The sequence below is a fragment of the Nicotiana tomentosiformis genome, chromosome 2, assembly GCF_000390325.3.
Source record: "Nicotiana tomentosiformis chromosome 2, ASM39032v3, whole genome shotgun sequence".
NCBI classification, from domain to species: domain Eukaryota; kingdom Viridiplantae; phylum Streptophyta; class Magnoliopsida; order Solanales; family Solanaceae; genus Nicotiana; species Nicotiana tomentosiformis.
In genome coordinates, this window is record NC_090813.1 from 146,153,039 (window position 1) to 146,170,388 (window position 17,350).

Consider the following 17,350-nt stretch of genomic DNA (forward strand, 5'->3'; position numbering starts at 1 on the left):
ATTTTTGAAAGAAAAATGAGTGTAAACTGTCTGGCCGCGGTACTTTAAAGGGTTTAAATGAGAATAAAGCTTAATTTATTTCACTATCAAGGAGTGGTTTGTCAAGAGAGGATAGATCCTTCTCATGGATGGTACTAGAATCACTGCATGCTTCCCCACTGTTGGATCCTGAGGGGGTCGTATGTGCATGGAGCATTTGTACATTATAGTTGGACAACTGAAGATATACTTTTTGCTCCACATTTCCTGAAAGAGTAATATTTTTACCTCGTTTCGGTTTGAAAATTCCACACTTGGTTCCATACCTTGTGGAGGGAGTTCTTCTCCTTCCCCTACTGGATTCTGTTCTTGTTCTTGAGCATTGTGTTGGGGATTGGGTTCCATGGGTACTGGGTTATTATTGACCTCCTGGGCTTGTTCTTGGTTTGCATGCAGACCCCATAGCATGAATATTGGGTTCAGATGAGTGATCTCCTATGGTGGGAAGAATGAGAGGTTCATTGGGAGATTTAGAGGCACATGTGTGTTGGGAATTTGTGGTAGGTTCCAGTGGTGTTGCATTGTTTGAATTAGAGTGTGGTTCATTGTTAGGGCTAGTGGGTGGAGTATGTTATTGATCCACATTTGGTTGGTGTAGTTGTTCATGGCCAGGTGCATCCCCTCCGAAATTAGTTGAGCTAGGTAACAGATATTCTGAATAATTATTACCATCTCTTGACCGTTGATTTGTATGTTGAAGGTGATTGCATGGCCTAACAATCCTGCTCCGAGCCAAGATATTGGTTGATAGTTCTATAGTGGTGGGGTGATGTGAAGAAGATAGTTTGGTTTTGAGGAGGGAATGGAGGTAGGTTGTCCATGTTCAGATTTATGTTTTGTTGAAGAACATGGACTAGCCGGTATCTCCTCCTTGTAAATGGAAGTCCGGGCATATTCTTGGCTGGTGATTTTTATAACTTGGGTGGAGTTAGAGGAAGTAGTGGGGGGGGAGGGGGGAATTATTTCCTATTGCAGTAGGCTCTATTTGCATGGGTTTTGATTGGAATGACGTATGGCTTTTATCTATATCTTTAGTGGATATGCCTAGAGCCAAGTGTTCTATGTTGTTTGCCATGTGGCAATCTTGTTCCTCCTGTTTAGAGTGCATGTTATGTAGATTGTTGGAGGTTTTGGAGTGTTGCGGTAAGGAAGTAGTGTTAGTAGTATTAGAAGATATAATGGTGGTTTTAGTAATTTTTTCCTTTATGTTATTATCATTAGGGTAGGCCATAGTATTTTATTTTAAAATATTAGGATCCAATGATTGTGGCTCCATTAATCAAGCTTTCCCAGTGTTTTCCACGTGTAAATTAAACTCTCTAGAGGTGTCCATTGTAGTGTGCATGCATTGGTTGTTCACATTATTTTCCATCGGTGATTTATGGTTTCATCTAAAACCATGGACGAGTTCTTTAATTGAGAGAAATGGTTGGTGGTAGGCAGAATTGTTTTGTGAGTGCATGTGGTATTCTAAGATCTTTGATTGTTCTTTTTTTTCCATGTCAGACAATTTATGGAACTCTTTTTAATATACCTAAGCTTTTGAGTGTTGAGATACTTACCTGTATCTGCATCAAAGATTCTGGCATTAATATCTGTTGCAGGCGGGTTACCAATTATTGGAGACGTTGATCGGTCAGTTTGTGTCCTCTTCTTTGCAAAGGAAATTATTTTCCATTCTCCTTCCTCTGGCCTTTCTGACTTGGATCCTGAGCTTGACCCTTGTATATTTGTCATGGAAGGTTGCGAACTTGAGTGTTGATATTTTTGTACATTGTGACCCAATCTACCACATTTTTTACAGAAGAAATTTTCTCCTTCGTATAAAATTTGTTGTTTATAAGAACCAATAAAAATGAAAGGCTTAACTAGTGTGTCTATTGGCACCTCCACGCACAACCTCGCGTATCTCCCTCTTAAAGTCGATGAAGTGCATGCATCAATACGGAGTAATTTTCCTATTTTATTTCCAATATTTTGGAGGATAATACTGTCGTAAAAGTTGGGAGTTGTGGTAAGAGTATCCATACAGCTGAAAATAGTTGTTTAGCTTCCCTTGCCACAAACTGTGGTTCCCATTTATGCACAGATAGATAAAAATATTGATGAACCATGGACCATTATGCAGAAATTTAATCATATTTTCTTCTTTATTAAACTTCACAATGAAGTAATCCGCTCCTAGGTCCATGAGGGTAAAGTTTTCCGTAGGTCTCCATAGATCTTGGATTTTTCTCTTAAGATAATAATGAAATATACGTTTACCCATGAGCTTGATAATGACAGAGTATTTCCAAGGCTGGTAAATACATTTGAGGTCTTCATTTGATAGGTTGATTTTGATCTTCATCAATTGCATCCAGACCGCATGCATGGGCTTTCGACAGTACTGCTTCCTCCATTGGTGCATCCACTGGCATGAAAAAAGTGTGATGTTCTTCATGATGCATAATATGAGTCTCCTCTGAATTAACTAATAATTTATCTTTGAATGTGCGGGTATGGTTATGTGAGAGTGGGAGTGAGCGATGGGTTGTGGGTGAGAGTTTATTGGGCTGTTGAGTTCCCCCGTTGGATTGATAATGTCAGGTGGCTTTGGTGGAATTAATGGGGTTTGTGGAATGGAATTTGAAAGGCTGCTTATTTGAGTAGTTTTGTAGAAGACGAAGAGATTCTTTAAATTCTTTCGCTTAATTATATCCTCATCTGCTTGATTTTACTTATTATTTCATGGTGGCTTATCCATCTATAGTAATTTGTGGAATAAACTTCCAATTCGTATTAAATGATAACAATAAGTAATTATACTAGATAATATTATATATTTTGGTATAATTATATATGTTATATGGATTTAAACTTTTAATATGTATGTTTACTTTATGTTTTATATTTTAATTAAATAAAATAAAAATAATAAAAGTCTATTACGATAAATATTTAAGTTTATTTTTTTCTTTAAATAATTATAAAACCTTGGTACTATCGTTTTTGGTAATTTGACACTCAAAAGTACTGTTTTAAAAAGATCGGCCAAACACAATTTGTTTACCAAATATTACAAAAAATACTTTTTAAATGAACTAGCCAAACACAAACTATTTTTTTCAAAAGTACTTTTGGAAAAACCACTTATAAAAAAAGTACTTTTCAAAATAAGCAGTTTTTGGTGGCTTGGCCAAACGGACTCTTAATTCCACTCTCTTAATGAAATTCTTGATTTAAAAGGTTGTATGAACTTTTGTTGGTAGTTTACCGTTTGCTTGCCTAACAGTAGTGTTGTGAGCCATCACAGTCGATGGTGGGAATTGGATCGTGATACTTTTCCTTTTTTTTCCTTCTATCAGGCAGGACATGGCGTGACTTCAGATTTTCGAGGATATGACCCTTGATAGAAAGCTGTAGAGGACTAGTATTAGGGTTGTAGGTTAGGAGGTAGTTGAGTCTATTTTTACTTCGTACCAATGTGAGGCTAGTTTGAAAAGATTTTTGCTTTAGACTGTTAGTGGTTGATGTTGTGTTCTCATTACTCTTTCGTTTTTCATAATGCCGGGTCTATTTATTGGCTATTTCTTTTGGTTTTCATCTATTTTTCGGTCTTTAATTATGATGTTGTTATTATTTCTATGGTATCTGTTGACAGTACTGATATATTATCTCTTTTCGTTTTTTTTAGTCGAGGGTATTTCGGAAACAACATCTCTACTCCCTTAGGGTAAGGGTAAGGTCTACGTACACACCACCTTCCCCAAACCCCACTAGTGAGATTTTACTGGGTCGTCGTTGTTGTTATTTTTTCCTTCTATCAGACAAGAAAGGGTATATATATATATATATATATATATATATATATATATATATATATATGGGGATTTAGAAAGTCAAGCAGTTTCTTTTTTATCATATTTTTTAATATACCTTTTAAATATTTTAACTTTTTAATTATTGTAACTTATACTACTTTTTACTTAGCTTCTAAATATATAAAAAAATAATATGCTTTAATAGATTTGATTATAATGATAGTGCAAAAATGGTAACACAGTTAGTATGTATAACCAAAATCCGAGAGAAATTACCTCATATACAAGTAACGGGTCGGGGCAGAGAAGTAACCGTTGCTATACCTCATTAACTGCCGACGTGGCCTGTTTTGACATCCAAAGGAGGATGGCGAATCTCACAACTTATTGAACACGCACTTTACATTTTGGAAAGAAAAAAAGGAATCAACAGTAGAAGAAAATCTACATTAAAATATTTGTGGGATTATTGAATATAATATAAAAGTATTTGGCTTGTGGTTGAGTTAAAGGAAGGAAGGAAGAATTAATATCAGGAATGTTCGTAGCTTTCATTGAGTTATGAAGTAATCCCTACACTCTCCGATAGGCAACTGTTACTTTCTCTGTATCATGAGCTTTGGCTTTTCTCTTCTATTTTAATTTTTTCATTGCCGGGTTTTAAAATTCCCTACGCAGAAGCAGCTTCAGCTCTGTAATCAGAAAAAAGGTTTCTCACAATCTTTATGTTTTTTTTTCGTTTCATGCATTTCAGTTCTCACGAGTGTATGAAATGGGTTTCGTGTTTTTGTATTTTAAGTGTTTCTGCATGATCAATTAATGGGTTTTCATAACATTAATTGTCTCCTATTTTATTTTTAAATTTGGTTTTTTAGTTCGATGGAATTTGTTATTTCTCTTTTTGTGCTTCCTTAATCGTAATCATCTAATTTCTTAATGTGTATGCACCAGTGCTTATATATGCATCTGTGCGGGGCTATAATCTGTTGTCTTTTTCTTTTATCATTACTAGTTTATCCAAAAATAAATGAGAAGCTTATTCAACTATTTCCCATTGTATATGTTTTTTCCCTTTATTTTTTTTCAATTCATGGATTTGTAAACGATAAATTAGTCATGCATAAATGTGTAAAAAGCTGATGATAAGTGCTATTTTCGCTGACCTTGTATCAACTATCTGGTCTGTAATTTAGAATTGTACATGCGTTTATAGTCTACATTTTCAGAGTTCTGTTGTAGTCCATGTAAGGCCTATGCTCACATAGAAATTTAGAGCAAATGGATAAAGAATTATTCAATATAGATAGCCGACCCCGATTAATATAGGATTGAGAGAAATTTGAATCATTTGATCATCCAAGCACGAGACTTGATATCTTTTGTTTACAGGTAGAAGATGGCAACACTGGGAGATATAGGAGTTTCTGCAGCTATAAATATTCTCTCAGCATTTATCTTCCTCTTGGCATTTGCAATTCTGCGGCTCCAACCACTCAACGATAGAGTGTACTTCCCAAAATGGTATCTTAAGGGTTTGAGAAATAGTGTGACGCAGCCTGGTGCATTTGTCAAAAAAATTGTTAATTTGGATTGGAGGGCATATATAAGGTTTCTGAACTGGGTGCCGGATGCACTGAAAATGCCTGAACTTGAGCTCATTGACCATGCAGGACTGGACTCTGCTGTTTATTTACGGATCTACTTGCTAGGGTATGCCTTTGTAATTAGTTATACGATTTGTTTCAATATATATTGTGCTGTTGCAATATCAAGTAGTAAGTGTTTAGTGACTTTTAGTTCCTCTTTCAATAGTAGTGGGAAGAGATGCATCATGTTTTAAAAGGGAAGCACTGAATTCTTTTTAGCTTAATATATATCGTGCCGTTGCAATATCAATAACTCTCTTTGTTTCAAAAAGATTGACATTATTTCCTTTTTAGTCTCTCTCAAAAAGATTGACCATTTCCTTAACAGGAACCATTTATAGCCACAAAAAATGCTATGACAGGTTTAGCATCACAAGTTTCAGAAGTTTTACAGCCCCATAAATCCAGCTAGCTTATTTAAGGCCACATATCTCAAAAGTCTTCACTTCTTTATTAAAATTTGTGCCAAGTCAAACTAAGACAATCTTTTTGAAATGGGGGGAGTACATGTTTAGTGACTTTTAGTTCCTCTTTCAATAGTGGGAAGAGATCCATCATGTTTTAAAAGGAAAGCACTGAATTCATTTTAGCTTAATTTCTATTTTCTCATAACCTTATGAACTAAGAGACTGCCATAGATATTGTAGGCGACTATGGAAATAAATGCAGTTATTTGAACTGATGTGTTGCTTATTTACAGCATAATTGATGTTTCCTTCAGATTACTAGTATCTGCATTTATGCCTGTGAAGCTGCCTTTCCTTAATACAGGACGCTTCTGTTTTTTCCCGCTAAATCCAGCTAATATTAGCTCAGAATTTTTAGCAATGAATGTCTATAACAAGGTTTTTTACAGATGTAAACCATGTAGATTAGCATGCAATAGAGCGAACTATTTTTTTAATTCAAAAATGAAACTTTACTGGAAATGATTTCAATGGAAATCCATGTACTAAACCGCAAAATAATTTCTTTGCTTTGGATTGATGTGAGGGATGGATCTTTGATAGGATAAACTTCGAATAATAAACAAAAAACTGAGGGAGAGCTACAAAACATCATTTCTCTTCTGAAGCAGCTAGTTGATCACAGTCAACATGGACCTGTAATATGATTATCTTAAAGGCAAAGAAAAAGGAGAAATACAGATGTAGTGTCTTGATTAACCTTTTCTATGCGGTCATCACGATATCTCTGGCTTAAATCTTGTTAAAGCAAGACTGTTGAGCAAGGCACATATTTGCAATAATCTCTTCTTCTTTTACTTGGAAAAGTGATGAGAAGGAGAGTGGGAGAAGAGGCAAATGTATTGATTTCTTTCTCTTTCTCCTTTCTTATGAAAGATGGCCTTATGAGTTTCAATTTTGACAGGAAAAAAAAACTTCTGCAATACAGGATTTGTTTAATCATTTATAATTTATACAATCCAGCTCTTTCCTTTTCTACTGCAAAGGGTATTTCCTTTGCTGGAATTTTGAGTTACACTGAGGAACTGAATATCTGATGTCAATTATGGCTTCTGATTTGCAGGCTCAAAATTTTTATTCCTATTACATTACTTGCTTTTACTGTACTAGTACCTGTTCATTGGACAAATAGCACTCTTAGAAAGTCCAGGTTTACTTACAGTGACGTTGATAAGCTCTCCATTTCAAATGTTCCACTCGGATCACAAAGGTTAGACACTTTTTTATTTTTTAAGTGTTTGATTAAATAGACTCATCATTACCAAGTTCTTATTCTTGTACCTTCTTATATGATACAGCATATTTTTGGTCCTAGGTTCTAAACCTGTAGCCTTCTATGTCTACACTTTGAAAAATGCACATTTTGTATCTGTCTTATTTTGTTTTAAGGCTATTCTTATGATTCCAAGAAGTTGTTTCCCTTTCTTGGGTCAGGAAACTTGTCATACGTTATGAACATTATGACGAACAATTCATATGACTTATCAAAAACATAAATAAAAGGAGGTTCACTTCTTGTGTGGATTGGAGTCCATACTTCTCATTAAAAATGTGTTAAACCTTCTTGAATGTTGGATGTTTTCAGGTTTTGGACTCATATCATTATGGCCTATGCCATTACAGTTTGGACATGCTATGTCTTACAAAGGGAGTATGCAAAAGTTGCAGCTATGAGGTTGCTGTTTCTTGCGTCTGAAAAACGTCGTCCTGATCAATTTACAGTATGTGAAACTGGAACTCTGAAATTCTTCAGTATTAACTATTTACAAGTTTCCGTTCTGGATCTAGTGTTCAAAGACTAGAATATATAATCTTATGTTACATGGAAAATTATAAATATAACAATTGATGCATAGATAGAATTGTAATGGCTAGTTTTTCTTTTTTAAAATCTTAACTGTTCAAACTACAAGAACTGAAAGTTAAATATTTTTACATTCTTCGACATTCATGATATGTGTAGTTTGTTTGAATTACCTAAATATGTGGCGACGATCTTCTGAAATTTCTGAATCGACTTTACAAAGGCGAACCTTTTTTTCTTTGCCTCATAAATCTTCTCTTCTAATATTTGGTTCCACAAAGGAATTTAAGTTATGGTCTGTTTTCTGAATTGGTCCTTACGATATTCATGTTATTGATATGATGGGTTTGATTAAAGAGACTCTAATTTTCAAGTTCTAGCCATAAATAGATTTCTTCTTAACTGTTGGTCAATTCCTTGGCCAGAAGAAAGTTGATGCATGTGGTAAATTATTCAGCAGTAGAGTTCAGTGAGTACACCTGCATGGGTTTTACTTGTGCAATTCTTTTTTCTTTGTATTAACTAGTTGTAGGAATACTCTTATATCTCTTGACACATAATGGTTCTGACTCGCTCTCTTCAGGAACATCTCCGAAATGATCGTGATTCTCATTATTGATATGCTACACTTGCTAATGTCTTTAGGCCAGTTTTACTAGATAGTCGCGATAACAACTTCCTATTGCAATCTTGAGCACTGTCTGACAGAAAATCTTTTTACATCATTTGTTGAGCTAAAATTTGCTTGTTCTCAGGTCCTTGTCAGAAACGTTCCACCTGACACTCATGAATCAGTCGGTGAATGTGTCGAGCACTTTTTCCTGGTTAATCATACAGATCATTACCTCACACACCAGGTTTGTACTTGATAGTACATGTATATGATATATGCAACTTAGGAGTGAAATTGTTGATAGAGATTTAGCCTTTTATTGTCTTGTGAACACTCTCATTTACGTCAGAACACCTTAGCTGCAAACAGAACTGTGTTGTATCATTCTTTTTCTAAAAAAAAGGACTTAAGATTCTTTTGAGTTGTAAGCGTCTGCTCTGTACATATTTTTCCTCTCTTTTTGAATATTGGGTAATCATGTACTGCATCTTGTGACTACTGGATATTTTCCATCTTGAGATTTCATCTCTAAGAAATATGTCAAAGAACAATAGGATTACCATTTGCAGATATTAGTGTTGTCTTTTCTCAGAAAAGAGATAGATATAATTCAGAAAGGGAGGAAGAATAGAAGATGGGATGATACCTTCGTGTTTTATACGATAAATGTACAAGAGAGTAAAATTCAGTTCTTCAAGACTATCTCATTCTTTTTTACTCGCAACCACGGATAATGTCTAGTGAGGATATTTTAGGTGTCATAAGTTATGGTTGAAACCCGTTCCAAATAAAAGTAGATATAGACGAGATTGTAACAAAATGGTAAAACAAAGTTTTTTCATGGATCTAGATTTAAGTTTTAACCGGTAAAGACAAGGAAATAAAATGTTGAACCATCCAATAAGGATGGTATATATTTAACCTTTTCTATAAGATTTTCTGTACATGGAGATTTTATCTTATAGACAATGATATATACCACCTCTGAAAAATTCATTTATCACAAGTTTTTGTCAAGTTCTGAAAGCTTGTTACCCTCTTGCTTAGAAATGTTTTTTTTCCTTGAAGAACCTAACTTTTCAACGATCAGGCTTTCTGGTTATGGTCATAAATGTATTTTATCTCTTCTTTTCATGAGAAGTCACTTGTATGCCAGATCTTACAATTAATAGGATGATTTGTTTCAAATTGTTAATTGCAGTTTAAATTTTAATAAAAACTGTTTATCTTTATTCATTTAGTTGGGTAGTACTGCAGGTTGTTTACAACGCCAACAAACTAGCAAAATTGGTCAAGGAGAAGAAGAGTAAGCAAAATTGGCTTGACTATTACCAACTAAAGTTTTCTAGAAATCAATCAAATCGGCCCATGATGAAGGTATGTATAGTTTGGAGTATTTATTTCTCTTTCAGGATATCTTGAAACATTCTATGATGCTCCACTATTTCTCTGTCTACCTCAAGCATAACTTGTATTTTCAAATTCCTTCTCAAACTTGCAGACTGGTTTTCTTGGGTTTTTTGGAAATAAAGTGGATGCGATCGACTATCAGACTGCTGAAGTTGAAAGCTTATCGAAAGAGGTAACCAATCTTGAGTAAGCTTTGCTAACTGTCATGTTGATTGATCTCTACTTCTTTCTCAAACCACTCGTGAAAGTGTCTTCTATAGTCCTCTATCAACTACTTTTGATATTGCATGGTCCATGGGTACCAAATGCTTTTATTTGGTTAGAAATAATAAGAATTTTCTTAAATTCAGACTGGAAGCTTTTAGAAAATTCTGTGCTTTCAGGCATCCATGCCTTTCTGTTAATTGAAAAAAAAAAACCTATAGTTTAATCACGTATCTTTTGAGCTTGTTACCTTTTGGGTTTTATTGCTTTTACTGTAGCTTAGCTTTAGTTTTACCTATGTCTTAATTTCTTGCTTTACATGTAGATAGCTGAAGAGAGAGAGCGGGTTAAAAATGACCCAAAATCTATCATGCCGGCGGCATTTGTCTCGTTTAAAACACGGTGGGGTGCTGCTGTTTGTGCTCAAACTCAGCAGTCAAGAAATCCGACTTTGTGGTTAACTGAATGGGCTCCAGAGCCGCGTGATGTATATTGGAGAAACCTGGCGATTCCCTATGTGTCTTTAACAATTAGGAGGCTCATAATTGGTGTTGCTTTCTTTTTCCTCACATTCTTCTTCATGATTCCCATCACATTTGTCCAAACACTTGCAACTATTGAGGGGATTAGGAAAGTAGCGCCATTCCTAAAAGTTATCATTGACATGTGAGTATGCCACATTATAGACTTATTCCGATCCACTATCTCTCATTTTCAATATTTGCTCTATCTCCTACTTATTCAAGTGCTATGATATTTTTGTTCATCTATTTGTATGAGTTTCTCAAAATGGTGGTAAAATTAGTTTGATAGTGAAACAAATGGTCCGATATCTAAATTTTGAACAAAACTAAATGATCTGGTATCTTAATGTATGCTTCATAATGATGCATAAGACTTCGCTTAACGTGATAAAATATGAAGGTCGGATAATCATGCTTAATAGTGCATATTTCCTTTTGTACATTTAAGAGAGTATTATTTACTTTTCATTGAAAATGGAGTCTTAACTGATAGGCCATTATTCACACAAGAGTTGCTTGACAGAAGTCTTGCAACTCATGTGCTAAATGACTTTTCCTTTCTAGAGAGAATATTTGTTGGGAGAACAACTTAACAGAGGAGAATGATATATTGACGATTCACTTGAGCTTTGATCGCCGATACTGCTGATCCCACAAATTTTGAAAAACAAAAACTGCTCCTGTGTATGTTATTTGCAGGACCTGGATGAGGACGGTGGGTGGAAACTCGGAACACTTCCCGGTTCTAATGGGGTTGCAGCAGGGATCCGCTTTAAGCCCGTTTTTATTTGCCTTGACATTGGATGTACTTACGCGTCACATTCTAGGGGAAGTGTCATGGTGTATGTTATTTGCAGACGATATTGTTCTAATTGACGAGACGCGATGCGGTGTTAACGCGAGGCCGGAGGTTTGGAGACAAACTCTGGAGTCAAAAGGTTTCAAGTTGAGCAGGACTAAAACATAATACTTGGAGTGCAAGTTTAGTGACGAGAATCATGAGACGGCCGTGGCTTTGATGCTTGACAACCAAGTCCTCCCCAAGAAGGGTAGTTTCAGATATCTCGGGTCTGTAATTCAAAGGAATGGGGAGGTTGACAAGGATATCACGCATCATATTGGAGCGGGTTGATTGAAATGGAGGCTCGCATCCGGTGTTTTTTGTGATAAGAATGTGCTGCCTATACTTAAAGGTAAATTCTACAAAGTGGTGGTTGGATCGACTATGTTATATGGCGCAGAGTGTTGGCCAGTTAAGAACTCCCATGTCCAGAAGATGAAAGTAGCAGAGATGAGGATGTTGAGATGGATTTGCTGGCATACTAGGAGAGATAAGATTAGGAATGAAATTATTCGGGACAAGGCGGGAGTGGCCCCGTAGAGAACAAGATGCGAGAAGAGAGATTGAGATGGTACGGGCATGTGAAGAGGAGAGACGCAGTTGCCCCCGTGAGGAGGTGTGAGAGATTGGCCGTCGTGGGCATGGGGAGAGGTAGAGGTAGGCCTAAGAAGTATTGGGGTGAGGTGATTTGGCAGGACATAACGCGACTTCAGTTTACGGAGGACATGGCCCTTGATAGGAGGTGTGGAGGTCGATGATTAAGGTAGAAGGTTAGGGGGTAGTTGAGTGTATTCCTTTGCCATTCTCATGGCAGTAGTATTAGACTTGCATTTATGTTTGTGGAGTTATGTGTCTACCTGTTATTTCTTTCGCTTCTGTTATTTTACTATACCATTGTTGTTACTGCTTGTTGATACTGCTCATTTTTATTTTGTCCTTGAGCCGAGGGTCTCCGTAAACAGCCTCTCTACCTTCACAGGGTAGGGGTAAGGTCTGCGTACATATTACCCTCTCCGACCCTACTTGTGGGACTATACTGGGTATGTTGCTGTTGTTAAAACTGCTCCTGCGGTGTTACCCACCATAGCATGAAGATTGAAATGTCATGGATATATCAGAATTGAAGCAGTAATTCATAAATGATCTACTAAATGGATCTCTTCTATCTTATTTCTCACCATTCTACGTGGTAATTATGCAAAAGAATTCTGTTGGCTGAGTTATTGCTTTGTTTCAAACATGATTGTTGAACTTGTGGTATCCAACCCCCCCCCCCCCCAACCCCCACCCCCCCCGAAAAAATATGGTTGCTCATTTTATGCTTAGGTCTTTGTACTAATAATTCCACCCAATCTGTCGTGCAGACCTTTCATCAAGTCATTCATCCAAGGTTTTCTACCTGGGATTGCTTTGAAGATCTTTCTCATAGTTTTGCCGAGGATACTGATGCTGATGTCCAAATTTGAGGGCTGGGAAAGTATATCAGCTCTAGAAAGAAGATCTGCATCTAAATACTATATCTTTAACTTTGTGAATGTCTTTCTTGGGAGCATAATTGCAGGAGCTGCATTCGAACAGCTAAAAACTTTTCTTCATCAGTCAGCAAATGAGTAAGTTGAAGTGTCATTATTGCATTTTTATCACTATTTATTTCTCTTTATAAAGGAATAAATTCCATCAAGCAAGCTAGAAACTATTGTATTAAACCTCGCAATATCACTCTTGAATTAACATAGTGCTAGAAAGCACAACCTTGAAATCAATGGTTATGAATAAGGACAAGAGCAAAATAGGAATCCTTTTTTTTTTTTGCTAGCTAATACAATGCGCAGACAAATTGCAGCAACTGTCATTGTGTCTTAGCTCGTCAAGCATTTCAATGAGGAAATATGTCTCTAATATCAATTCAAGGCCCCTGATTCCTGCAAATTCTTCTATGACATTTACGTTGCAGTGTGTTAACACATACATGATAGTACTTGCTCTCTTATTCCAATTTCCGGATCTTTTCTATCATTTTACTTGAATACTATGCTGCCTAAGTACTACAAGATTCTGTCTTTTGCTGCAGAATTCCTAAAACAATTGGTGTTGCTATCCCAATGAAGGCAACTTTCTTCATAACTTACATAATGGTTGACGGATGGGCTGGTATTGCTGGAGAGATCTTAAGGCTGAAGCCACTAATAATCTTCCACTTGAAGAACTTTTTCTTGGTCAAGACTGAAAATGATAGAAAGAAGGCAATGAATGCTGGAAGCCTTGGTTTCAACACTGGAGAACCGCAGATACAATTATACTTCTTATTGGGCCTTGTCTATGCTGTGGTCACGCCATTTCTGCTTCCTTTCATACTGGTGTTTTTTGGCCTGGCATTCATCGTGTTCCGTCATCAGGTTTATCTTTTCGCTTTTTAAGTCTTCTTAATTGATAAAGCATTTTGTTCTTTAGATAGTGCAGTTATAATGAGTCAAAATGCAAGAGTTTCACATGCATATGAAAGTCTACTTGTAACACATGTAGGCTAATGTAAACTTGATATCTTTTAAAGTAGTTGTGTATCCTCTAATACCAACTTAGACAAATCAAGAATCATGTCAGCTTTGATGTTCAGTTATCCAGTGGATGCAAGGTTTTCAGATTTTGCTGGTAATATGAAGCTTTTTTATATACGGTATCAACTGGAGTCCTTGTTAAATAATCTGAAGACACATATGACATTCGAGTGAGGCGACGAGTTCCTATCCGTGTTGGGACAGATGCATTTTTAGTGAACAGACCTATTGACCTATTTGTACAATTAACATAGAGGGATGAGCAGTGTCCACCATCTCTATGAGCGTCTTTATTTATTGGGCGTACTGGTTACTTGGTTTCTCTATGATGATTGTGCATGACAATAGCAAATAAGATTGGGTTGAAGATGAGTTTGCTATTCTCCTAGTAATATTTCTTGAAGGTTGCTACATGCATCTAACTATAGGTGTTTGCTGGCTTATATGCTTAAGTGTGATCAGCACTGTCCATTCGGCTTCTCTAATGGGTTCCTTTTTCATGTTATGCAGATTATAAATGTATACAATCAAAAGTATGAAAGTGGAGCAGCATTCTGGCCAGATGTTCATGGACGTGTAATATTCGCTCTGGTCTTCTCTCAGTTATCTTTACTTGGGTTGCTAAGTACAAAACATGCTGTTCAGTCAGCACCTTTCCTTATCGCCCTTCCAGTTCTGACCATCTCTTTTCACAAATTCTGTAAAGGACGTTATGAGCCAGCTTTCACCAGATATCCACTTCAGGTGTGTAGAACATGCAGTTTACAAGAAGATGTTCCATTATTATTTCAAATATACATGTATATCATGTGGATCTTGAACTTCATATGTCCTCTGCATTTTAAACTTGACTTAATACTGCTAAATGGAAGTCCCGAAATAAATTTGAGATTCTAAATTACTGGTATCTCGACTGTTCCTTTTGGAAACATGTGATATTTCAAAAGCATTTTAGGCCTCTTTTCCACAGTAACGCGATGTACATATGATCTTAAGACTCGTAAGGACAAAATTTATTGATTGAAGATGACCTCTCATGTTCTTCTCCGAAATAGGATTTTATAATAGTCAAAAGTGCTGTGCACCATCTTCTTCTTGTATGACAGAAATATGAGAAGGTTATGTTACTGAAGTTGATCTAAAGATATAGTTGTAGTGTTGATTACCTATTTGAAATATTATCCGAGTCCGATGCATTATTTTTATACAATTAGTTTTTTTTTTTACTTCAAAAGTTGATTGCCAAATTGTTTTTCCTATTCTATTGGACTCTCTTTTTTTTCCCTATTTTTTCCTCTGATATTTCTAAAACCTTTTCTCACTCATCGGAAGCAGTTCGATAAGTAGTGTCCCTTCACCAATTTTCCTTTGACATTCTAAACATAACAACATTTTTTAGTCTCTGATCCAATTTAAATTTATGGTGATGAATCAATCGGTCCTTAATTACTTTTTAAGGAATCTTTAAACACCTTTTAGTGTTGTAAGTTCACGATGTTTCTGTTAATCTTTTTCTTTTTTTTGAAATTTAATTGGAGCATATTCTGGTCAGCACCAAAATAGAAAGAAGAGGCTTATATATTCTGTAGAAAGTAGTATTTGCTAATGTAGTGCCCAATATATGTGGCTCTTGGTTCCGCTGTTGACTTGCAAAGGTAATAATGACAATTTCTTGTGGCGTCAAGGTTCTTGAAAATAACCACATCATATTTATTTATGATGATGACATGACTTGTTTAGCTTAAATGAAAAAACATGATGAGTGAGGATTCATATAGCTGCACCAACTTGTTTGGGAATCATATAGTTGATACCAACTTGTTTGGGATTGAGGCATAGTTGTTGTTGTAGTATTAGTTCAGCTGCATCTATGTGTATTTTTTTCTTCTGGATGAAGATTTGCTTGTGTTGATCTCAAATGACTGCTAGATATCATTAGCAAGGGGTCTAGGTACAGTCACATGGAATTTTAAGACTAAGCCTTAACTTGAATTTTTATTTTTCTCTAAAAGAACAACTTCCTTTTCTTGGATTTCAGGAAGCGAGAAGGAAAGATACTTTAGAACGAGCAAAAGAGCCCAATCTTAACTTAAAAGCGTACCTTCAAAATGCTTATTTGCACCCTGTTTTTAAAGGTGATGATGAAGATGAAGATGAGGAGATTGACGATAAGTTGGAGAGTAATGGAACCGTGCTGGTTCCAACGAAGCGCCAGTCAAGAGAAAATACTCCAGCGCCCAGCAGAATGAGTGCCAACTCTTCTCCTTCACGTCCTAATGTTATTGACCAGATACAATAACAGCTTTGTTTTTTTAAGGATGTGAGATTCCACCTTAATACTTGAGTGCTAAATATAAATTGACATCAAGAGTTATTTGCTAATGCTAAGTTTGGACATGGCCTTTCTACTTGAACGAGCAAGAGTTGCTGGCTGCAGCTTGTGGCTATTGAAACTAAAAAGAAGCAAAGGAAGTGGGCATCGTTCAGTGGACAGTTGGAATCTGCTATCTTTCACTAGTGGAGTAACAGGTCTGATCAATAGAATCCGTTACATGCACGCTTTTATTGTATTGAGACCAAATGTTGTAGAGCTGTGAGCTTTGTGGAGAGTCACACCTTCACTTTCTTCCTATTGAAGGGGTTCCAAATAGATGTGAAGTTACAAGTTTGGTCCGTTGACTTCAACACTCTTAATTGGTCAGGCCATGCTAGCACCTTGTAGTATGTCATACAAATATATTGTAAAAAAAGCTTGTAAAGAAAATGCTTTTTACACAATAATAGTACTGTGCTTCGATTGCTTTTGGTTGAGCATATCTGGGAATAAATATTTTAAGAATTTGTTTCTATGGGTGGTCGGATTGTCATTTCTCCATACTTAAAAGAGGATTGTATATATATAGGATGTAAGATGACAAAGAAATGAGTTCGGCTTATGAATGCTTTGGTTTACTTCTTCAATACTCACTCCGTTTCAATTTATGTGAACTCATTTGACTGCATACGGAATTTAAGAAAAGAGAGAAGACTTTTGAACTTGTGGTGTAAAATAAGACACATATTTTATGTGGCTATAAATCATTGTATAAACGTAAATTATTTCCAAATAAGGAAAGATGTCATTCTTTTTGACACGGACTAAAAAAGAAATATGTTCACGCAAATTGAAACGGGGAGTAATACATAAGCTGACAAAGGGACGAAAGTGAATCAAGTTCGAACTTTTACTAAAAAGTTAAGCATGCAGACGTAAGGAACATAAATAAAACTTCATAACTGAACCTCTAGGCTCTACGTATATTGCGATGGAGCTGTACAACGCTACATATATCTCCTGCACAAAGGGAACATGTGACGGGACAAATATGTTGAGGTTTTTGTTATTTAAGATGAAATAGTCTTAAAATGAGGGTGAATGGGAAATGGAGGGAAAATGAAATTTTT

General features: G+C 35.9%; 1 protein-coding gene across 1 annotated transcript; it reads left to right on the forward strand.

Annotated features, from left to right (window-relative positions):
* Positions 1-4,262: 4,262 nt before the first annotated feature.
* On the forward strand, positions 4,263-16,720 carry LOC104111496 (calcium permeable stress-gated cation channel 1-like). The gene is made up of 12 exons (XM_009621204.4): positions 4,263-4,551; positions 5,232-5,552; positions 7,019-7,165; positions 7,541-7,676; positions 8,515-8,616; positions 9,630-9,749; positions 9,874-9,954; positions 10,312-10,652; positions 12,716-12,961; positions 13,423-13,747; positions 14,417-14,650; positions 15,945-16,720. The coding sequence occupies exons 2-12, from the start codon at positions 5,239-5,241 to the stop codon at positions 16,203-16,205; spliced, it is 2,307 nt and encodes a 768-aa protein (XP_009619499.1). The 5' UTR covers positions 4,263-4,551; positions 5,232-5,238; the 3' UTR covers positions 16,206-16,720.
* Positions 16,721-17,350: the final 630 nt, after the last annotated feature.